This window comes from Macrobrachium nipponense, chromosome 17 (assembly GCF_015104395.2).
Source record: "Macrobrachium nipponense isolate FS-2020 chromosome 17, ASM1510439v2, whole genome shotgun sequence".
Lineage (NCBI taxonomy): Eukaryota > Metazoa > Arthropoda > Malacostraca > Decapoda > Palaemonidae > Macrobrachium > Macrobrachium nipponense.
In genome coordinates, this window is record NC_087210.1 from 59055815 (window position 1) to 59080429 (window position 24615).

At 42.5% G+C, this 24615-nt stretch overlaps 1 protein-coding gene across 6 annotated transcripts in view; it reads right to left on the minus strand.

Moving 5' to 3' along the window:
- LOC135196277 (heat shock factor protein-like) overlaps positions 1-24615 on the minus strand; it is a 340110-nt gene that overhangs the window by 178205 nt on the left and 137290 nt on the right. For all 6 annotated transcript variants that reach the window (XM_064222984.1, XM_064222983.1, XM_064222982.1 and 3 more), the window contains exon 6: positions 17239-17318. In XM_064222984.1, coding sequence (XP_064079054.1) covers positions 17239-17318 — 80 coding nt within the window. The remainder of the gene's footprint in view (positions 1-17238; positions 17319-24615) is intronic.

Sequence of the window (24615 nt, forward strand, 5' to 3'; positions counted from 1 at the left end):
ATCCATCTGAATCCCCAGATAGACAATACTCTGCTGGGGAGTCAGCATGGATTTCTCGCGATTACTAAAAGTCCTAGGGACTTTGTCAAATTTAGAGTAACTAAAAGGTCCTCCAGACATTTTTTCTCCGATTGGCTCTTATTAGCCAATCGTCCAGACATAACGATGATCCTGATCCCTTCCAGATGTAGCCAATAAGCTACATTCTTCATGATGTCCGTAAAGACTTGAGGGCAGTCGAAAGTCCGAAGCACATCGCTCGGAACTGGAACACTTTCCCTTGGAACATGAACCTCAGATACTTCCTTGCTGCCGGATGAATTGGCACATGGAAATACGCATCCTGAAGGTCCAGGGACACCATCCAGTCCCCCTGGACAAAGAGCAGATAGAACAGAGGAAGACGTCTCCATTGAAAATTTCTTCTTCAATACAAAGAAATTCAGGGCACTGACGTCTAGAACCGGTCTCCATCCCCCCGATGCTTTCGGTACCAGAATAGCCGATTGTAGAATCCTGGAGACTGGAGATCTTGAACCAGTTCTACCGCTTCCTTGGGAAATCATCTGTTCCACTGCTTGCAAAATAGCAAGCTTTCGGACCGGATCCGAGTATCTTGCAGTCAACTCCCTTGGAGTTGTCGTCAAGGGAGGATTTTCCCTGAAGGGGATCAAGTATCCTTTTTCAGGATAGAGAGGGACCAAGAGTCCGCTCCCTTCTGCGCCCAGACTTTGGCAAAGTGGAGTAGTCTGGCGCCTACTTTGTCTGGAGGACTTCCTGCTCATCTAGACTTCCCGAAGACCTTCTAGATGGGTCTACTCCTTCTATCTGGTCCTGCGACCTCTAAGAGGGGCTCTAGAAGAGGAGGCACCTCGAAAGGGCTGTACAAAAGAGGGTCTCTCTTTTTTCTCTATAGGCACTGCCGGCCTAAACTTCTTGGCTGAGTGCGTGAGGAGATCCTGAGTTGCCTTCTCCGTAAGAGATTTAGAAACCTCTCTAACAGTCTCCTGTGGAAATAGGTGCGGGGATAACGGTGCAAAAAGAAGAGATGTCCTTTGCAAAGGTGATACTGCTCTTGCTAAGAAAGAGCTAAAGACCGATCTCTTCTTTAATACTCCCGTTCCAAAAAGAGAGGCAACTTCAACGGAACCGTCCATGACCGCTCTGTCCAGGCAAGCCAGGACGCTCAAAAGTTCCTCCATGGAAACAAAGTCAGTGTCCTGAGCTCTCTTAGCTAACGCTCCCAAAGCCCAGTCCATAAAATTGAAGACTTCTAGGGTTTTAAAGAGGCCCTTTAGAAGGTGGTCTAGCTCACACATGCCCCAAGTTGCCTTAGCAGACAGCAAAGACTTCCTCCTAGAAGAGTCCACTAAGGAAGCAAAATCCGCATCTGCGGAAGAAGGAAGGCCTAACCCCATAGGTTCTTTGGTCTCGTACCACCTTCCTGGTTTGCCTGTTAACTTGGAAGGAGGGCAGGAAAAAACTGTCTTGCCCGCTTCCCTTCTGGAAGTCAACCACTCTGAAAAAGTCTTTAATGCCTTTTTCATACAAAGAGCGGGGCGCATCTTGACGAAGGAAGACGACTTGAGAGCTTTTGTGCTAGACATCAACGATCCTGGTGAAGGAGGGTCCGCAGGATGAAGGGAGTCTCCGAACTCCTTTAGCAGCAAAAGAGAAAGTCTCTTGTAGTCAGAAACTGCTACATCTACTGGCTCGTCGTCTTCCGATACCTGGTCCAACTGATCCACAGAAGGAGACCGTTTGGGAGTGATCTGGCTCTTCCCGGGAGAAGAACTCCTTTCCCTAGAAGGGGAGCGCTGAACATTAGCACTTCTATACGAAGAGTGAGGCTCCTGCCTGTCGGAAACACTCTTGCGCCTACTAGACTCTTGTTGTCTAGGTTCGCCAGGTTCGTGGCGCTTGCTAGGCTCCTGGCGCCCTGATTCAGGGCGCTTGAAAAGATCCCCGCGTCCTGATTCCTGACGCTTAACAGGCTCTTGGCGCCCTAACACTTGAAGCCTAACGTACTCCTGGCGTCCTTCCTCCTGGCGTTCTAACTCCTGGCGCCCTGACTCCTGGCGCCCTGACTCATGGCGTCCTGACTCATGGCGTCCTGGCTCATGGCGTCCTGATTCCTGCCTTCTAGCAGAATCCTGACGTCCTGAATCCTGTGGTCTGAGAGGCTCTTGACGCCCTTTCTTGCGTCTTGCTGCCTCTTTGCGCCTGTCTGGCTCCTGGTCCTGCAGACCCAAAGGATCCTGATACTTAAATCGGGTTTTCCGGTTCCTTAACCTAAACCGATCGAGACTTCTGCTCGATTTGCTTTGCGTCTCAGAGGGCGCTTCGGGAAGACAGCCTATAGGGCGAAAGAACTCTTCTCTCAGGAGAACAACTCCTATCAGACGAGTCTCTCGACGAAGGCGATAAACGCCCTGGAGATTGTGAGGGTTCTCTCCTATACGAAGAGGGGCGCTTAGCGGAACTCTTAACAGGGAGCGAAACATCCTTCCTCCTTGTCGAGTCCTTAGCAAAAGAGCCTACGAGAGAAGCTAACTGCTCTTGCAGATTAAACAAAAACTTCTTCGTAGGATCCTGAAGAGAAGGCTCCTCTTGTTTAGTCTTCTTAGGTCCCGAAGGCCAATCCTCGGGAAAACGCTCTGGGCTGGAATCAGCCGCGTCTCCTTTAGGCGCCTTCCAGGCTCTCTTCAAAGGGCGCGAAAGAGAGGCCGAACTCCATCCTCGTTTAGGAGAGGAAGAGTCTGAGGCCGAAAAACACTCCCTTAGGACACCTTTTCTGCGGCAATCCGAGGCAGCCTGGGACTTTACAACAGGATCTGCCGAAGGGACGCCTGACCGTTGGGGATGTTCTGCATCCTCCCTGCGGCTTTCGACATTCCTCCTCCCCTGGTCCTGGGAGTTTTGGAAGCGGTCTAGGCCTAGGAGCAATGAGGAACCGGTCAGACGCCCCCTCCACTGCACTGGGGACACTGCACAAGTCACTATCACCACTCTTACCTTGGTTTAGAGCTCGTAGCTGAGCTTGAAGTTTTATTAATTGAAAGCTTTTACATTTTCCCTCTCTGACGAAGAATCTTTGGATTTCAGAACAGGGAGAAGCAGCTGAGGCTAAGGGAAAATCGTTAGTAGGAGAGTTAACTTCTTGTTCTAAAGAGCAAGATCTACTAGATGACCTAGCTGAAGCCTTTCTCACTCTATCTCTCTCAAGCTTCCTAACATATGATGATAAGTCTTTCCATTCAAGCTCCGTAAGGTTCTCGCATTCAACACAGGTGTTAATAAAAGAACATTCATTCTCCCTGCATTTAGCGCAAATACTATGAGGATCTAATGCCGATTTAGGCAGCCTAACCTTACAACCTTCCCTACTGCAAACTCTAAACATAGGTGAAGCCTTAGCGTCAGACATCGTGAAAGAGTAGTCAAAACCAAAGTCGAAAAACAGTCCACAATAAGCGTATGCCAAGCCAGAGAAAAAACAGAATACGTCACCAAAAAACCAATCCAAATTCTCGGCAAACGAGTTGAAATCCAAGATGGAGGAACGAACAATAGGTGTTGTCCGTTCAACCGACAGAGAAATTATGGCTTAGAAAACGGGAATAGTTCCAGACCCCGCCACCCAGCGGCGGGAATGGTGGATCACCTGACCTACCTGTCGCGTGTGCCGCGAGTTTTGAAATTCTGTCGGGACGACCGAGTCTATAGCTAAGTATATATCTGCTGGGTAAATTACTTGTACAAAAATCGAAACTGGTAACTCGTGGGAGGTTGCAGGGAGCCCCGATTAGCAGTTCAATTAGGATACTAGTTGTCTCGGTCGCCATCCGTAGAGCTAACTACGGTATGCGCCTACACCCCGGACAGTTCAACTGCTTAACAGAATCATGTCGCGAAGGTAAAATACGTAGTATTTTTGTAGGTTTCTGTACAACTACCTCCATCCTACATTCTTTTCCCTACGAGGAATGAGAGTAAGGATTGGAGATCGACCGCCTTCGTTCTCTAGTCAAGAGAATGAAGGAGAAGTCTTTCCCGAAGGAAAGCTTCAATTGTGAACAGAGTACCGAAGACGACAGTTCAAGCTTCTTATCTTATTGGGCATAAGACTTCATGGGCACTGTCTATGAGTCTGCTTTGCCTCAAGAGCCTCAGCGAGGTAGACCTATGACTGAGGGCTCTTCTGGATCTTGTCAATGGGGGCTTACCCGCTTACGCGACAGAACCTTATTAGGATCTTTGTCAATGGGGACTAGCCCACTTACATGGCAAAGCCTTTTTGGATCTTGTCAATGGGGGCTTACCAACTTACATGACAGAACCTTTTTGGATCTTGTCAATGGGGCCTTACCCACTTACATGACAGAACCTTTTGGATCTTGTCAATGGGGGCCAACCCACTTACATGACAGAACCTATTCCAAGAATTCAAGCATTTGGCGAGGTTCCCGAATATCGTAATAATTATAGTCTTCAGAAACCTCTTCCAACACAACCGCAGGAGAAGAACGCTTCCCAGGGGAGGAACTCTGCGAAGGAGAAGCACTTCTATCAACTGAAGAGCGCCTGGCAGGAGTAGGGCGCTTGCTGCTAGTCTGGCGCCTGTCCGGAGAGGTACTTCTGTCTACTGGAGAGCGCCTAGCAGGAGAAAAGATCCTGCTGGGATCCTGGCGCCAGTCAGGAGAGGCGCTTCTGTACACTGAAGAGTGCCTAGCAGGAGAAGGGATCCTACTGGGATCCTGGCGCCTGTTGGGATCCTGGCGCCTGTCAGGAGAGGCGCTTCTGTACACTGAAGAGCGCCTAGCAGGAGAAGGGATCCTGCTGGGATCCTGGCACCTGTCGGGATCCTGGCGCCTGTCAGGAGAGGCACTTCTGTACACAAACAAGCACCTAGCAGGAGAAGGGATCCTGCTGGGATCCTGGCGCCTGTCAGGAGAGGAGCTTCTGTACATCGAAGAGCGCCTAGCAGGAGAAGGGATCCTGCTGGGATCCTGGCGTCTGTCAGAAGAGAGGAGCTTGCCAGACGACGAGCACCTGACATGCGGAGAAGAGCGCCTATGATGCGTTGGGATCCGGAAGGGGAGGATCCTCCTTCCGACAGAGGGCGCCTGGACAAGAAAACGCCTACCAGGAGAAGAGCGCCTGCTAAGAGAGGCGCGCCTGTGAAGAGAGAAGCGTCTCGCGGCCTGGAGAAGCTGAATCGGAAGAAGAAAAGCACTTCCTCAGGATGCCTTTTCTGTGGCGATCCATGGCAGTTTGGGTCGAGACAACAAAGCCTGCCGAAGGGACGCCTGACCGTTGGGGATGCTCTACATCCTCCTTACGGCTATCGACATTCCTCCTCTCCTAGTTCTGGGAGTTTGGAAGAGGTCTAGGCCTAGGAGCAATGCGGAGCCGGTCACGACGCCCCCCCCCCCCCCCCCCCCCCCCCCCCCCCCCCCACTACACTGGGAACACTGCACAAAAAACTTCCCACAGCACTCTTCCCTTCCATTGCAAGCAACTGCAATTCCATCCTGCGAATCTAGGCTTTTATGCCAGAAATATATAAATCAAACTCACTTCGTTTGTTTGTTTGTATGGTACTTTTACGTTGCATGGAACCAGTGGTTATTCAGCAACGGGACCAACCAGCCACTCCGCTGAGGCGCTTCATCTCGAAGACGAATCCGCAGGTTCAAAGAAGGGAGAAGGGGCTGAAAATGGAGGAGAGGTTGCAACAACTACATTAGGGTTAGGTTCTAAAGCCTCACCAACTAGCTTGTTAATACGAGAACTACTGGAGTTTCTAGACGAAGCTTTCCTAACTCTGTTCTTCTCTAACTTCCTCAAAGAAGAAGAAAGAGACTTCTTCCTCATTCAAAATCTCACATTCAGTACAAGATTATTAATAGACAATTCATTAATAAGTGATCTATGGAACTACAAAAACTTCAACAATGAAGTTTCTCTTAAGGATCCTCATCATATCTTCATGTCAAAAGTTTCGTGTTAATGATTGTCATTCAGTAACTGCATACAGTCTTACAACAGAGTGGTAGTTCCTTTGAAAAAACAAAAATTAAATTACTCTTCGACAGTGCGAGGATCTACCGAACCCTTCGGTAGTCTTACGTCACACATTCATCGCCCATATTCTAAAAACAGTACTAGCGTCTGACGCATTAGAGAATCATAAAAAGGAAATCCAAATCAAAAGTAAACAAAAGCATATGCCAAGCAACGATCCAATACGTCACCAAAAGACAGTCAAAAGATCCACGGCAAGCGAAAAACGATATCCAAATCAGGAGGAACCAACAACGGGTGTTATTGGAACCGGCAACAGAGAAAAACTGATTAGGAAACGGGAATGGTTCCTACTCCCGCCACCCAGCGGCGGGAGGGTAGATCACCTGACCTACCTGTAGCGTGTGCCCCCAAATTTGAAATTCTGTCGGGGACGTCGGAGACTATAGCTAAGTATATATCTGCCGGGGAAGTTGCATGTACAAAAATGACTTTTAGAAAAAAAAAACTCATTAGATTGGAGGTCTACACCAGGTCTATATATGGTAGTAATCCCAGGTCTTAATATTAAATATCAAGGGATAAATCGCCCTGGCGAAACAAAACCGAAGGTCAGAGGCAAAAATCATACGCAGTTTGGAGATATCCCAAGTCACCTTATTAAGTGGTATGAATATCAAAGTCCTGTCATTAAAAAATGGCATTAGCCGGCCGGCCCCCTGAAGCAAGATTTGTATGATTTGTTAAATTCAACATGAACTACTGCTGACAGAAGGGTTGTCAAGGCAGCCATGCTCAGACACAGACCTCAATGTGAATATAAAGCACCACAGGTGGGGGTGAGTGTTGGAGAAAAAATTGTGAAAAATTACAAATTTTTTATCACTTTGTATTTTTCACAGCTAACAAACCTTCAGTCTTAACAGGAGCAAGTTCACTAGTGCTACATGATACGCAAATGTCAAGAAAACTGCAATTAGTCCTGGTTGAAGGCTTAGACTGGTCTAAATACTGTACAGTGGTACCTCGAGATACGAAATTAATCCGTTCCGAGACGGCCTTCGTATTATGAGTTTTTCGTATCTTGGAACACATTTTACATGTAAAATGGCTAATCCATTCCAAGCCCTCCAAAAACACCCCAGTAAATTATATTTCCAGGCATAAAACACATGTTCTAGGGTTACGACGGAAGAAATATGACTCCAAAAAGGCAAAATACTGTACATACTTGAGTAATATTCAACTGCATGTAATGTTCAACCCCATTTTTACTGCATATATTAGGACTTTAGCATATGTCCCTTAGCAATAAGCCTAGCCTATGTTAGCGGTTGCTACTGTAGCCTAGTCTATGATTCTGACATCTAAACCTAAGAGCTAAAAGCTTAGAATATGCCAATAAAATGTATAAATAATCAGTATGTACTCATTTCAAATAATTATTAATTAATCATTAACTATAATACACAAACAAACAAAAAACAAACCTGCCAATCGATTGTTTACATTCAGCTCTTACCCGTCTTACGAGTATCGAACAAGCGCCAAGCAATCATTTTTCCTAGCACACAGTAAGCCATAAATTGTCATTAGTATCTCTCTTCAACTAATGAAACCACCAAACAGTATTATAACCATTAATTTCTATTCTTTATTCTATCTTTACCTAATGAAGATACCGAGTTACTGACAGCTATAATGAAACATGCGTATACGTAACGTAATAATAAAACAGAAGAAGAATTCTAAAAAATACGTATTTGTTGGCAGTCTGATTTATTTTATATTTTATGATATCTAATTCACAATTTTTTATTAAATGTATTGCATGTACTCATTTCAAATAATTATTAAGTAACCATTAATTATAATAAACAAAAAAAAGCTTCCAAACGTCTGTTTACATCCAGCACTTACGAGTATCGAACGATCGCCAAGCAATCACTTTTACACAGTAAGCCATAAATTTTCATTATCTCTCTTCAACTACTGAAACTACCAAACAGTATAATAACCATTCATTTCTATTCTTTATTCTATCTTTACCTACTTTTTTTTTTTATTAAATGTATTGCATAAGTTTTTCAATTTACAGCAACCTTTTACCAATAGAATACTTAAAGCACAAGGGGTAGATGCTGACCAATAGGAGAGCAGGACCTTATGGGGTGACTAGCATCAGGAACCAATGGGAGAGCGGGAGGATGGTGGCGAGTTTACTCAGTTGGCGGCGCGGGAGTTTTAAAATTGTTCTCGGTGGTCCGGGCGAATCTCGGGACATTACAGCAACAACCTTTCATATCTTGAAAACTTTTCGTATGTAGAGCAGTAAAATTTTTCGCATTGGCTTTCGTATCTCGAGTTTTTCGTAAGTAGAGCCTTTCGTATCTCGAGGTACTACTGTATTTAAAAACATAACAGTACAGATGGGACCAGAAGAATGGAAATACATTGAATAACATTGATTAAACAAGGGGGGGTACAGTACTCTCACTTTTTCCTGGGGATAGATTCCAGAACCCACAGCAAATATGGAAAATTGCCTCTAAAAATACTTATATGTATCTGTCAAATACCCTGTACCCCTTAAACTAAAATGCTTATAACTACCTGTTTTAACAGTTCTTTGCATAATTTAATAAAATTATCAAACTAACTCAATTTCATATAATTTCACACAAAAATACACACAAAAATACAATCAGATTAGTACTCTCCTACAACTGTTAATCTCAAGTATATACACCCCTAAAATGCTTATAACAGTGATTGAATACTTTTCAAGTATTAATATTAATGCAAACAGCAATACATCTATAAAATATTTAATATAAATTAAATAAATCTGTTTTACAGTATGTTTGACCACTAATAAAGTTATCCCTGTACTATATGTAAGCATAGTTATTTTCTCTCATAGTAGTGAAGTCTGGTTTTCCTTTTACATTGTTAAAAAAATTACTGTCACTAGTGTATTAAATATTTTTACTGTGCATATGTATTTCTATTCTCTCTCTTTTCCCCTCATTGCAATAAGAGAGATTGATTTCCTAAGCATGTATATTTTGTACAGTATACAGTAGTTTTATAATACATAAATGTGGTGTTATTGTCATTCATTTTAGTATATTTTTCATGCTATAATTACAGCTTTAAGCAATTCAATAAAAGCTGATTGGAAAATACAATAAAAATAATTAGCAAATATTTTAAATACTGTACAGTATAATCTATCAACCACAAAAACTTATATAATTTCAAATACATCTTACATTACCCTTGAGAGTTACAAGAGGTTACAAGGATTAGCATGTCTTACAGATTTATTAGTCCATCGTGTGTGTGTGTGAGAGAGAGAGAGAGAGAGAGAGAGAGAGAAGAAGGAGAGAGAGAGAGAGAGAGAGAGAGAGAGAGAGAGAGAATCATGAACCTGTTAAGCTCATTCTGGACCCGAGTTACAGGTTACAATTTATATTAAAATATTTATTTAATTTGTATTTACATTTTATAGATATTTTGCTGTGTTTACATTAATTAATATTAATATTTTAACACTAGTAAATAGTAATTTTTTATCATAAAAACATATTTAGTCATGAAAATAAAATAAAAATAGAGTAATTAATGACTATTGCTCTATGAAAAAATCTGTGAATTGGTGAAATGTTCTGGCGCAATAATGAAAGATATCTTCCACAAAAATCTTTGATAAAGTGGAGCATGAAAGAGAAAGGGTCCACTATATGTACTAGTGTTCATGTATTGGGAAGTAAGAATGCTAAAGTGTGTTATGAAACAATGAAAGAGTGAATTGAATTGAATTTATAAATTTTGTGGCCATTTGCCACGCGCCGGAGCCAAAGGCCATTCAGCGCATATATATCAACAAAATATATTTACTAAAAAAGGTATACATAATTAATCAAAATTATTAAAATAAACTTCATATTAAAATACTCAATTAAATATCATAAAACAAATGGATTTCCTTAAGAAATTTAAAAATCTCTTCTACGGGAGCACCCTCTCCTAAAATATCTGACAAAGGTTTGTTGGTGAAACCAAACCGACGTCTATGATTAAAATAAAGAGGACAGTCAACAAATATATGCCTCACTGTAATGTCAACATTACAATTGGAGCATTGAGGAACCTGCCTCTCTGCTCCACTAGTTAAAAGATACCGGTGAGTTAAAAAAGTATGCCCTATACGCAAGCGTGTTAAAACTATACTAGATCTTCTATCCATCTCAACAGAAGGTGACCAGGGATGAACAGAAGGTCTGATCGATTTCAGCTTTAAATTACTATTCAAGTTGGAACAGTGATTCTGCCACTTAGTCCCTACAAAAAAATTATTAACTAAGAAAAAGGTTTAAAATCTTCACAGGGAAACCCTCACAGAGTGGGAAGCCCGGGAGGAAGCTGCCTGCTTAGCGGCTGTATCAGCCAGCTCGTTACCACGAATTCCCACATGCGAGGGAACCCAACAAAACTTCACACTGATGCGTTTTCGAGAATGCAGGAGGACCAGCCAATCCTGCACCTCTTGGACGAGTTGATTAGATGGCGTCAACTTCTGGAGTGCAGCTAGGGAACTCTGGGAATCACAATAAATAATATACGAGTCCCCAGTGCTACCTGTACTAAAAATAAATTTCAAAACGCTAAAAATAGCAAAAATCTCTGCATTAAAAATTGAGAATTTAATAGGGAGGCTTTTTGTAATTGTTCTCTCACCGACGATGACAGAACATCCAACTCCATTTGCTGATTTTGATCCATCTGTATATACAGCAATCGAGTTACTATGCTCAGAAACATGGGCCAAGAAGCTACTTTTAAGCTGAACACTTGAGCTGATCTTTTTGTTGTCTCTAACTTGGCAAATATCTAAAGGAGGCCTACACCAAGGAGGGAATTTAGAAAATGTAGTTTCCATAACCAGTGGAGGAATAAGGCCTACCTCTCTCGCACTTATGTTTAATCTAACTTCAAGGGGCTTAGGCAATGTAGGTTTAGTTGGTGCTCTGTCAACAGGATGTTTTATATACTTAAAATTTGGATTAGATTGAGAGGTTAGTGCTCTTGACAAATATCGGAGACCTTGTTCCTCCCTCCGAATGAAAAGAGGAAGAAAACCAGTGTCTACATAAAGGCTCTCAACAGGAGACGTTTTAAAAGCACCTGTACAAATACGCAATGCCATATTGTGTACTACATCCAGCTTACCTAACAAGGTCTTACATGCAGAGCCATAAACCTGAGATCCATAATCAATCTTACTCAAGCATAGTGCCTGATAAATTCTTAATAAAGTAGTACGGTCTGCTCCAAAATTCAGGTTACTAACAACTTTAAGAATATTGCACCGCTGTTTAACATTTACTAGTCTCATTTATATGTTCAGCAAAAGTCAATTTTTTGTCAAAAATAATTCCTAAATATTTGACTTTATCTTCATAAAGCAAGATAGAACCTTCTAAAAATAAGGTTGGAATCTCTTCCCTTCTTCGTGTTCTGCAAAAACGTATAGCTTTAGTTTTTTCTGCAGAAAATTTGAAACCTTTACTATTAGCCCAGGAAGTAGCAGCATTAATTGCAAACTGAATTTTAGTACAAGCTTCAACTGCAGTAGCTCTACTACAGACGATAACAATATCATCCGCGAATGCTTGACCAGTTACTCCAACAGGGAGATGTTCAAGTAAACCATTAATGGCAACATTAAAAAAGGTTGGACTAAGCACACTCCCTTGTGGAATGCCTTCTTCCTGAAGATACTCTGATGAGAAGGTAGAGCCAATTCTAACTTTAAGGTACCGGTCAGACAGGAAGTCTGGCAAAATTAAACATATTGCCACCAATACGCCATTCAACCAGCTGCATTAAAATACCAACCCTCCGAGTAGTATCAAATGCTTTTTCCAGATCAAAGAACACGGCAATTGTTTGATTTTGGACTGCAAAAGCATTCTGAATCTCACGTGTGAGACATAATAAGGGATCCAATGTACTTCTATTCTTGCGAAAGCCAAATTGCCTCATTGACAACAGGTTCTTTGTTTCTAATAACCATATCAGACGAAAATTCACCATTCGTTCATAAATCTTGAAGACACAGCTGGTAAGAGCAATAGGCCTATAACTTTTGGGATGACTAGGGTCCTTTCCGGGTTTTAAAAAAGGAACTATAACAGAGTTTTTCCACAACTTATATGAAGTCCCTGAGCACCAGAATTCGTTTAAAACATCGACAAAGAATTTTTTTGACTCCAGAGGTAAGTGAGAAATCATTGCATAAATAATATCATCTTCTCCAGGTGATGTTGGAGAGGACAAAGATAAGGCATATTTGAATTCGACAATACTAAATGGAAGGTTATATGCCTCAGAATTTGAACAAACAGGCGGATTAACTATAGTCATGTTTCTAATATTGCGAAATTCAGGGGAGTAGTGACTGGGGCTTGAAATGCTTGAAAAGTGCCGAGCAAAGGCCTCTGCCACCTCTCTTGCATCCGATATAACTACCAAGTTGATTTTCAAAATAGGTAAAGGAGCAGGGGAAAATTTCCCTAGTAATTTACGGATTCTATCCCAAACCAGAGAAAGTGGCGAGTTATACTTTAATTCTGATATGTACTTGATGAAGGATTCCCTCCTTGCTTCTTTAAAGACTTGCTTTTGTTTGGCGAGGTTTCTCTTGTATATTATTCTATTAACTAAGACAGGACGCCTTCGATATCGCTTGTAACTGGCTCTTGCAATTTTCCTACACTCCAAGGCACATTTACTATTCCACCAAGGTACCAGTGGACGACGGGGTTTCCCTGATGTTTTAAGGAAATTGATCATCATTGCCCCTCCAATCATTATACTAGCGAGATATTCGTAGGCACTGAGGGGCAATGGAAATTCATTGGCCTTATGATTGACTTTGGTAGATTTTTCATACAGCTGCCAATCTGCCTCCTTTATCTTCCACTTGGGTAAAGATGGGGAGGGTGTATTTTGTACATACTTAAGATGGATGGGATAGTGGTCGCTCCCATAGAGATTTTCATCCACTGACCACTTATAGTCTAATCGTAATGACGACGAACATATTGTAAGATCAATTGCTGAACTAGAGTTATGGGCTACATCAAACCTTGTAGGAGAACCGTCGTTCATTAAAACTACATCATTGCAATCTATTAATCTTTCAATTATAAGACCACGGTGATCACACCTACCTTCCCCCCACAAAGTATGTTTTGCATTAAAATCCCCCATCAGAATGAAAGGTTGAGGTAGTTGGTCTAAAAGTGATTGCAAATCTTCAACCTCTAATTGTCTTGGATTGCCAGCTCTGTCCACCAATCGAGTTTCTAGGCCAGGTTCTAGATAAAGAGAGCACAGAGTGACCCATTTATTGATGAAAATCTGTGTTGCACAAGCTTGCAGTATGGAGTCTAATTTGATAACTTTTTGTGGTAATGACTTGGCCACAATAATACATGTACCGCCATGAGCACGTTCACCTACAGGTGGTGGAGATCTGTGAAAAATAAAGTTTTGTCCACAATTAGGAGAAACATTCCGTTTAGTCTCTTGCAAACAAAGGGCAGCTAAATTATGCTCCTTGAAAAGGACCCGGACCTGTTCACTGTTTGAATGGAAACCTCTTATGTTCCACTGACATAGAGCCATTATTTACTATTAGATTTTTTTTTTTTTTACTTTTTGGACTTGGATTGGGCTGGTCTGGAAAGACTTGGTCTTGGTCTTTGTTTCAAAGAGGAACTAGGCAGATCCTCAAGAGACCTGCTATTTCCTCTCTTGGGAACCCTACTATGGTGTGGGGATAGGTGGAGATGATGATGGAGTACGGGGTCTCTTATTTCTAAGAGGCACCATCTCTGCAGCGTGCACCTGAGCCTTATGAGGTGCACTGATCAAGGTGTCATTCTGGGACATGCCCAGATCAGGCAGCTGAGGCTTCTACATTAGAAGCCCGAGAGACCTCCCAGAAGCCCAGAGGAGGCCCATCGGGAGGGGACAAAGGGGCCTTCATGGATGAAGGCGGAGATGCTGAATGTACTTCGAGCTCAGAAGGGGATAGCTGAAGCTTTGACTTTGAAGTTGGTATTCTAGATAGATCTTTTATATTAGATTTTCCACTTTTTACTACTTCACTATATTGAGGTCTTGGAAACAAAAGTCTTTTTGCCTGGCTAATACTTAGATGTTCAGCATGAGCTTTCTCTATGGCTAACACTTCTTTTTTAAATGACTCACATTCCTTATGCCTTGCATTATGATTTCCCTTACAATTTATACATAATACTGGGGTAGTACATTCGCCTTCATGCTTTTTTAAGGAGCAGGCAGAACATAGCTGGCTCCTAGTACATACCTTTGCCGAGTGACCATATCCAAAACACATGAAACATTGGAGTGGTCTATGCTTAAAAGGTCTAACACGAATCTCTCCTTGTCAACATATATATAATCAGGAACTTGATCATTATTAAAAGTGAAAATAATCATTCTTGATCTTGGAACCTTGAAAATCTTCCACACTTTATCATCGCACATTTCCAGCAATTCCTCGTCAGGCAGTTCATATAGGTCTTGACTGAATACTACTCCCTTGGCATAACTAAAACTATAGTGTGGTTTGACCTCCTTTTTATCATATCAGTATTTTTCAACTTAGAGATCATGTGACCTTGTCTATAAGACTTAGCATGAACCAAAAAACAAAAAACTATTCTTTCCAAACTCGTAATATCAGAGTTGGTCATTGTTCCTGCCAATGTTCTCAAATGTTTTCCTGAAGTGGAAAAGATTGCAAAATTCTGATTTTGTAGAAACAATTAGCCACCTGGCAGGTAAAGATGTCCTCACCTTACATTTCCCATCTGTAGTTTCCTGACTGACTCTTGCTGGATAAAAGGAATCAACTTCAATATTCTGGGGCATTTTATAAATTAACATACATTTTAAGTTTTCCTTAGTTGAGCACTTGAAAGCATTCATGGCATTATTATGAGTTGTAAACTCAATCCAAAACCCTCCAAAATGCAAAATCTTTTTAGTTTCACAATACTTTATGACTTTAATTTCACCAAACCTTCCAAACATTTCCATAAACGTAAAACAATTGAAGTCTGAGGAGATTATCAACATAAAGGATTCTCTCACCACTGCTAGAACTTTCCATAGCCACATTCAAGGTCTTGTCATGGGTCGTCTTTTGTACAACTGAATTTTCTATAGGATTGTCCTTGTCCGTGCCAGAGGTCGAAGAGGAGGGAAGTGTCAAGAGGTCGCATTGTCCGGGGGAGTTTATCATAGGGTCGTTATTCATAAATCCTTCAGCAGAAATTTGAAAAACCTACTGCAAATCAGGCAGAAAACCAGGCCCCCCACACCAACCCCTCTCTCACCAAAGACACTCAGCAGAGACTGACTCCCATATGTCCACTCCCTACCCTACCCCGAAGGGATAGCTCTACCATAACATGAGTGGCTCAAGTGTAAGCAAAACCTGCTTGATAGGACTGAGGGCATAACTAGTATGCAATCATCCCCATTCATGTTACAATAGAGGGCACACCGGAAAGAATGCCGAGAGTCCTACCGTAGAGACTATACCTCCCCGGATTCCGCAGGCTAGTCCCCCATAGGTAGTTCCGCCCCGATGGATATTGCTATGAAATCATATCAACATCCTCAGGGTCCAAACATACTCGAGAGGCGGACCAAACCTCTACAGTCTCTGCCATTTGGATCAAGAAAGAGCCAATGCGAAAAAAGCCCAGCCCCTGCCCAACCTGTAAGAAGGTTTTAGTGAAGAGGGGGGGGACAGCTAGGTTGAGCAACTGAGTTAAAGATAGTAGAAGAGTGGAAATAAATTTAAGTAAGAGGAAAATTGAGACTTTTGGATTCGAACTGGGGGATATTTCTCCCAGTTCGAAAGCCCTCTTGCCCGCTATGCATTTTCAGCAGTCAGCTGAAAATGCATAACTTCGTCAAGGCAGTCTCAAATCAAGAGGGCAATGAAAGAGTGGCCCGAGACCATGGCTGAGAAATGCGATATAAAATTAATTGAATCTGGCATTTTACCAAGAAAGTCAATAAAATATACAATATCTATACAGTCATTTAAAAAAGATAACACAGCAATAAGGAAGAAGTTTCATTACATTTATGAATATTAAGAAGGCATTTAACAAGCAATACATTAGACATCATACATAAAGGCAAAGGGTAGCAGAATAAATCACTGTGCAAATAATGGTTCAATACCACCGTAACAGAAGATATAGAATAAAGACACTGGTGGTTATAACAAAAATTAGAGTTATAATATATATCTTGATGACCATCAAGGATTTTCATGAGTCCTTTATATCATGAAAATGGGGGACAAGTGAAGCTGTAAGCATGACTTGGAACTAACAGCAGAACCAAAGAAACAGGTAACAGATGGTGTTTGGAATTGTATAATATTAATGGGGTACAGAAATTTTAATGGCCAAAATGCACAAGAGAAATGATTACAAGGAACATTTCATATATCTTAAGACATATTTGATAATATAGTAACGGCAGTTCAAGAAATAACAGAAATTCTGAAATGTGACAATCAAATTTTACTGTGTGGGGTTGAAGTGTACAGTGAAGAGCAAGTCGTGTAAACAGGCTGAAAAATAGACTTATTTTAAAAGGTAATGATGGTTTGGATATGTAATGAGTAGGGAACTGGAACAGTCATTGTGAGTACAGTAGTATGAATGGCCTTAGTAAATCATAAAGATAGGACATAAATGAAAAGTATAAACAAATAGAAATTCAAGAAGAAAGTGCACAAGACCAAAGACTGTGGAGAAAACTTACTCAATACTTAATCCTTTAATAGGAAAACCTGACGTCAAAATGCTAATGATGATAATATTCTCAAAACCTCAATAAAACTGTAAATTTCTCATCTAATTTACACCACCAATACAAATAAAGGGTTTCTAAATCTAATTCTTCAATGTAATGAAGTGGTTCTTGACAGAAGATCATGGTCTGTCCCACTGACACTTTTCTTGTAAAATACTCTATGTGCTTCTAGTGCAGTCAAATACAACAACACACTACTTTCATAAATGTCTTAGTAATAATACTTTTAATAATGGTATGAAGATATACCCACTTTTTCATAATTACCTTTAATTGGAACTGATGTTGATGGTATTGAAAGATCAGTCGCCTCTAGAAACGGTTCACCGTCTACCAACAAAATAGTACTGTAAAGAAAAAAAAAATATACTGTACAGTCCAGAAAGTACACAATAATTCAGTCATTGTAAATAATCTTTGGGAAAAAATACAGTACATGAAACTATTTGAAACCCTACCCTATTATCTAAGTTGGGTAAAATGGTCACATGCCAAATTTTGTCTACATAGACCAGGGGTTCTCAAAGTGGTCGATATCGACCCCCAGGGGTCAATAGGATTATCCAAGGGGTCTATGAGTAGTCAGGGGATCAAAAGGGGGTCGATGAATTGTTAACAGAGTCAGAGTGGGTCAAAACCGGGTCGATGAATAACTAAAATGTCGGAGAATTAAGTTACATATAGTACAGGCGGCCCTCGGTTAGCGGCAGGGGTTCCGTTCCTGGTCGCCGACGCTAAGTGATTTTCGATGCTAAGCGATTTTACAGCCTACGGCTGCTGCACACCTTCTTTCGAAACTCTAGACCAGTCAAAGGTGCAGTACTCCCACAATTGCGCAATAAGTAAAACTATATTTATGCATGATAGTACTATAGAATTTACTGTACACTACTACTGTACAATACATTATAGCATTATAAATACTGTAGAGTGGAAAAAATCCTACCTTTAATCCTTTGGGTGTCTAGAGTATGTTAAGATATAATAAGGTTTATACAGTGTACAGGTAGCTGTAGTGTTCAAAGTTACCATAATTACAATAGCCTAACTTTATCCATCTTCTAGTTACATAACAGCAAAAGAGAATGATGAAAGTATGGTTTTAACGTTATACTCATTGTGTAAACATGTACAGCCATGAACGACCGAACGAGAAACTATTTTTTTTTTCTAAGTACAACCGAATTAAATAACATCCGTTTGGCTTGTATTTCAATCATCGTACTACAGCACACTATTACCGTAGTTGTTATAAATGGCATTATGTATAGAAAAGCACTGAGATATCTTAATGTAATAACTTTTGTTCACTATATAAACCTAGTTATAACTGAAGCTGAGAAAACTGTTCAAGCTGCTAATGACTATTATCGTACATTGGCAACAAGGATAAAACTCCAGTAAACGTATGCCATCAAACACAACCGTAGATAAAATTGAAATAAAATAATTTTAATCAAAACTACTGTGCTTGAAAGAACACATTTTACTGTTGGTCTCACGCTGATATAAGATAAATAACGTAAAGTTCATATTACGATGATATAAAGGAGAATTGCGAACGGAATCACAATTTTTTTACGCAATAAACATGCTGCCAATGTAATCAGTTAACGAAAAAAAAAAGTAGTTCACAATCACAAAGAAACATATTCATTTCATATTTCCACCTAAAAACATGTTGTATAATGAAAAATAACCTTGTCTCATATAACTCAATTATCTAGATATTCGTTTATGCTAACTAGAAGCAAGAGAATTTGCTCAGAATTGCGTTATGGCTTAACAAACTCGTATGCGCCATCAGCTGATTTCAAACCACAACATTGGCCGCTTGGCGGAATACTGGCTTAGATTTGCCGTAGTATTTTACAATCCAATAATATGAGAATACATACAATACTACTGGATACAGTGAAGTAATGCATAACTTTTTAAAGGATTTATGGAAAAGATGCATAATTAATAAAATAACACCATGCATTTTTCAGAACAGTGGCAGACAACAAAGAACATGAAAAACCATCCCCTGACAACGTGGAGCGTAGTTACAAAGGCTGCCTTAATTTGTATCATATTTATATACAAAAATAAAAATACCCTATACGTAATATATTTTCATACACATTTTAAACATAAAAGCAAAAACATTTAATAAATTGACACATCGATTGCTAAATTTGCACTCTAACTATTTTTGTACAAGTAACTTACCCAGCAGATATATACTTAGCTATAGACTCGGTCGTCCCGACAGAATTTCAAAACTCGCGGCACACGCGACAGGTAGGTCAGGTGATCCACCATTCCCGCCGCTGGGTGGCGGGGTCTGGAACTATTCCCGTTTTTCTAAGCCATAATTTCTCTGTCGGTTGAACGGACAACACCTATTGTTCGTTCCTCCATCTTGGATTTCAACTCGTTTGCCGAGAATTTGGATTGGTTTTTTTGGTGACGTATTCTGTTTTTTCTCTGGCTTGGCATACGCTTATTGTGGACTGTTTTTCGACTTTGGTTTTGACTACTCTTTCACGATGTCTGACGCTAAGGCTTCACCTATGTTTAGAGTTTGCAGTAGGGAAGGTTGTAAGGTTAGGCTGCCTAAATCGGCATTAGATCCTCATAGTATTTGCGCTAAATGCAGGGAGAATGAATGTTCTTTTATTAACACCTGTGTTGAATGCGAGAACCTTACGGAGCTTGAATGGAAAGACTTATCATCATATGTTAGGAAGCTTGAGAGAGATAGAGTGAGAAAGGCTTCAGCTAGGTCATCTAGTAGATCTTGCTCTTTAGAACAAGAAGTTAACTCTCCTACTAATGATTTTCCCTTAGCCTCAGCTGCTTCTCCCTGTTCTGAATCCAAAGATTCTTCGTCAGAGAGGGAAAATGTAAAAGCTTCAATTAAGAAACTTCAAGCTCAGCTACGAGCTCTAAACCAAGGTAAGAGTGGTGATAGTGACTTGTGCAGTGTCCCCAGTGCAGTGGAGGGGGCGTCTGACCGGTTCCTCATTGCTCCTAGGCCTAGACCGCTTCCAAACTCCCAGGACCAGGGGAGGAGGAATGTCGAAAGCCGCAGGGAGGATGCAGAACATCCCCAACGGTCAGGCGTCCCTTCGGCAGATCCTGTTGTAAAGTCCCAGGCTGCCTCGGATTGCCGCAGAAAAGGTGTCCTAAGGGAGTGTTTTTCGGCCTCAGACTCTTCCTCTCCTAAACGAGGATGGAGTTCGGCCTCTCTTTCGCGCCCTTTGAAGAGAGCCTGGAAGGCGCCTAAAGAGACGCGGCTGATTCCAGCCCAGAGCGTTTTCCCGAGGATTGGCCTTCGGGACCTAAGAAGACTAAACAAGAGGAGCCTTCTCTTCAGGATCCTACGAAGAAGTTTTTGTTTAATCTGCAAGAGCAGTTAGCTTCTCTCGTAGGCTCTTTTGCTAAGGACTCGACAAGGAGGAAGGATGTTTCGCTCCCTGTTAAGAGTTCCGCTAAGCGCCCCTCTTCGTATAGGAGAGAACCCTCACAATCTCCAGGGCGTTTATCGCCTTCGTCGAGAGACTCGTCTGATAGGAGTTGTTCTCCTGAGAGAAGAGTTCTTTCGCCCTATAGGCTGTCTTCCCCGAAGCGCCCTCTGAGACGCCGCGAATCGAGCAGAAGTCTCGATCGGTTTAGGTTTAAGGAACCGGAAAACCGATTTAAGTATCAGGATCCTTTGGGTCTGCAGGACCAGGAGCCAGACAGGCGCAAAGAGGCAGCAAGGCGCAAGAAAGGCAGGAATCAGGACGCCATGAGCCAGGACGCCATGAGTCAGGACGCCATGGCAGGAAGCATGAGTCACGCCATGAGTCAGGGCGCCAGGAGTCAGGGCGCCAGGAGTTAGGACGCCAGGAGGCAGGACGCCAGGAGTACGTTAGGCGTCAAGTGTTAGGGCGCCAAGAGCCTGTTAAGCGTCAGGAATCAGGACGCAGGGATCTTTTCAAGCGCCCTGAATCAGGGCGCCAGGAGCCTAGCAAGCGCCACGAACCTGGCGAACCTAGACAACAAGAGTCTAGTAGGCGCAAGAGTGTTTCCGACAGGCAGGAGCCTCACTCTTCGTATAGAAGTGCTAATGTTCAGCGCTCCCCTTCTCGGGAAAGGAGTTCTTCTCCCGGGAAGAGCCAGATCACTCCCAAACGGTCTCCTTCTGTGGATCAGTTGGACCAGGTATTGGAAGACGACGAGCCAGTAGATGTAGCAGTTTCTGACTACAAGAGACTTTCTCTTTTGCTGCTAAAGGAGTTCGGAGACTCCCTTCATCCTGCGGACCCTCCTTCACCAGGATCGTTGATGTCTAGCACAAAAGCTCTCAAGTCGTCTTCCTTCGTCAAGATGCGCCCCGCTCTTTGTATGAAAAAGGCATTAAAGACTTTTTCAGAGTGGTTGACTTCCAGAAGGGAAGCGGGCAAGACAGTTTTTCCTGCCTTAGCAGACAGCAAAGACTTCCTCCTAGAAGAGTCCACTAAGGAAGCAAAATCCGCATCTGCGGAAGAAGGAAGGCCTAACCCCATAGGTTCTTTGGTCTCGTACCACCTTCCTGGTTTGCCTGTTAACTTGGAAGGAGGACAGGATTATTATTATTAATAGGTGTTAGTTTTTCCAGACCTTTGAGACTCAGAGGTCTGGAAAAACTAACACCTATTAATAATAATAATCCTGCCCTCCTTCCAAGTTAACAGGCAAACCAGGAAGGTGGTACGAGACCAAAGAACCTATGGGGTTAGGCCTTCCTTCTTCCGCAGATGCGGATTTTGCTTCCTTAGTGGACTCTTCTAGGAGGAAGTCTTTGCTGTCTGCTAAGGCAACTTGGGGCATGTGTGAGCTAGACCACCTTCTAAAGGGCCTCTTTAAACCCTAGAAGTCTTCAATTTTATGGACTGGGCTTTGGGAGCGTTAGCTAAGAGAGCTCAGGACACTGACTTTGTTTCCATGGAGGAACTTTCGAGCGTCCTGGCTTGCCTGGACAGAGCGGTCATGGACGGTTCCGTTGAAGTTGCCTCTCTTTTTGGAACGGGAGTATTAAAGAAGAGATCGGTCTTTAGCTCTTTCTTAGCAAGAGCAGTATCACCTTTGCAAAGGACATCTCTTCTTTTTGCACCGTTATCCCCGCACCTATTTCCACAGGAGACTGTTAGAGAGGTTTCTAAATCTCTTACGGAGAAGGCAACTCAGGATCTCCTCACGCACTCAGCCAAGAAGTTTAGGCCGGCAGTGCCTATAGAGAAAAAAGAGAGACCCTCTTTTGTACAGCCCTTTCGAGGTGCCTCCTCTTCTAGAGCCCCTCTTAGAGGTCGCAGACCAGATAGAAGGAGTCTAGATGAGCAGGAAGTCCTCCAGACGAAAGTAGGCGCCAGACTACTCCACTTTGCCAAAGTCTGGGCGCAGAAGGGAGCGGACTCTTGGTCCCTCTCTATCCTGAAAAAAGGATACTTGATCCCCTTCAGGGAAAATCCTCCCTTGACGACAACTCCAAGGGAGTTGACTGCAAGATACTCGGATCCGGTCCGAAAGCTTGCTATTTTGCAAGCAGTGGAACAGATGATTTCCAAGGAAGCGGTAGAACTGGTTCAAGATCTCCAGTCTCCAGGATTCTACAATCGGCTATTCCTGTACCGAAAGCATCGGGGGGATGGAGACGTTCTAGACGTCAGTGCCCTGAATTTCTTTGTATTGAAGAAGAAATTTTCAATGGAGACGTCTTCCTCTGTTCTATCTGCTCTTCGTCCAGGGGACTGGATGGTGTCCCTGGACCTTCAGGATGCGTATTTCCATGTGCCAATCATCCGGCAGCAAGGAAGTATCTGAGGTTCATGTTCCAAGGGAAAGTGTTCCAGTTCCGAGCGATGTGCTTCGGACTTTCGACTGCCCCTCAAGTCTTTACGGACATCATGAAGAATGTAGCTTATTGGCTACATCTGGAAGGGATCAGGATCTCGTTATATCTGGACGATTGGCTAATAAGAGCCCAATCGGAGAAAAAATGTCTGGAGGACCTTTTAGTTACTCTAAATTTGACAAAGTCCCTAGGACTTTTAGTAAATCGCGAGAAATCCATGCTGACTCCCCAGCAGAGTATTGTCTATCTGGGGATTCAGATGGATTCTCAGGATTTTCTAGCGTATCCTTCGCAGGAAAGGAGAGAACGCTGCTTAGAAAAGGTGGCAGTCTTCTTAAGGAAAGAACATTGTTCCGCGAGGGAATGATGAGCTTACTGGGGACCCTCTCCTCGATGGAACAGTTCGTTTCCTTAGGAAGACTACACCTACGACCCCTTCAATTTTATCTGAAGGAGAAGTGGGATTGGAAGTCCAACAATCTAGGAGATACATTTCCAATCTCGAAAGGGATCAAGGAGAATATCCGTTGGTGGTTAGATCCACAGAAAACTAAGCAAGGGAATCTCCCTTCGCTTACAGAACCCTCGCCTAGCGTTGTTTGCAGACGCCTCAGATTCAGGGTGGGGAGCAACCCTAGGTTCGGAAGAAGTGTCAGGCACTTGGGAAGGAGAACAAGTGTCCTGGCACATAAACAAGAAAGAGCTAACAGCCATTCATCTAGCTTTGGTTCATTTCGAGGAACAGGTCTCAGGTCTGGGGATTCAGATTCACTAGGACAACACAACAGCCCTCGCTTATATAAAGAAACAAGGGGGGACGCATTCCTTTTCCCTGTACGAATCAGCAAAGGATCTGCTGATTTGGGCTCAGGAAAGGAAGATCTCTCTCCTCACAAGGTTTGTGCAGGGAGAGAAAAATGTCCGGGCAGATCTGTTAAGCAGAAACGAACAAGTCCTACCCACGGAATGGACTCTCAATCCTCAGATTTGCCAACAACCCTTGGCATCTGTGGGGAAGGCCCAATATAGACCTGTTCGCGACCAACAAGAATCACAGATTAGAGACCTATTGCTCTCCCCGATCTCGGATCCTCAAGCAGTAGCAGTAGACAGCTTTCTGCTAGATTGGACGGGCTTGGACGCATACGCCTTCCCTCCTTTCAAGATAGTAGGGGAAGTATTGAGGAAGTTCGCTTGCTCGGAAGGAACAAGAATGACCCTCATCGCTCCCTTCTGGCCGGCTCTCGATTGGTTCACAGAGGTGCTGGAGTGGTTAGTTGGATTTTCCAAGATCGCTTCCACTAAGGAACGATCTTCTCAAACAACCCCACTTCGACATGTTTCACAAAACCTCCCCGCTCTAAGTCTGACCGCCTTCAGACTGTCGAAGGACTTGTCAGAGCAAGGGGCTTTTCACGAGAAGTGGCGAAGGCTATTGCAAGAGCCAGAAGAGTCTCCACTTCTAAAGTATATCAGTCGAAGTGGGAGTTGTTTAGAAGATGGTGTAAGGGAAAGAAAATATCCTCTTCCAGTACCTCTGTAACTGAAATCGCAGAGTTTCTCCTATATTTGAGAAAAGACTGTAACCTGGCAGTTTCAACAGTGAAGGGTTACAGAAGTATGCTGGCCTCAGTTTTTCGACATAGAGGAATAGATCTGACGAATAATAAAGATCTTCATGACCTTATAAGGTCTTTTGAGACCACGAAAGAACATGTAATCAAGAAGCCTAGCTGGAACTTGGATGTGGTCCTCAATTCCTAATGTCGGAAAAATTTGTA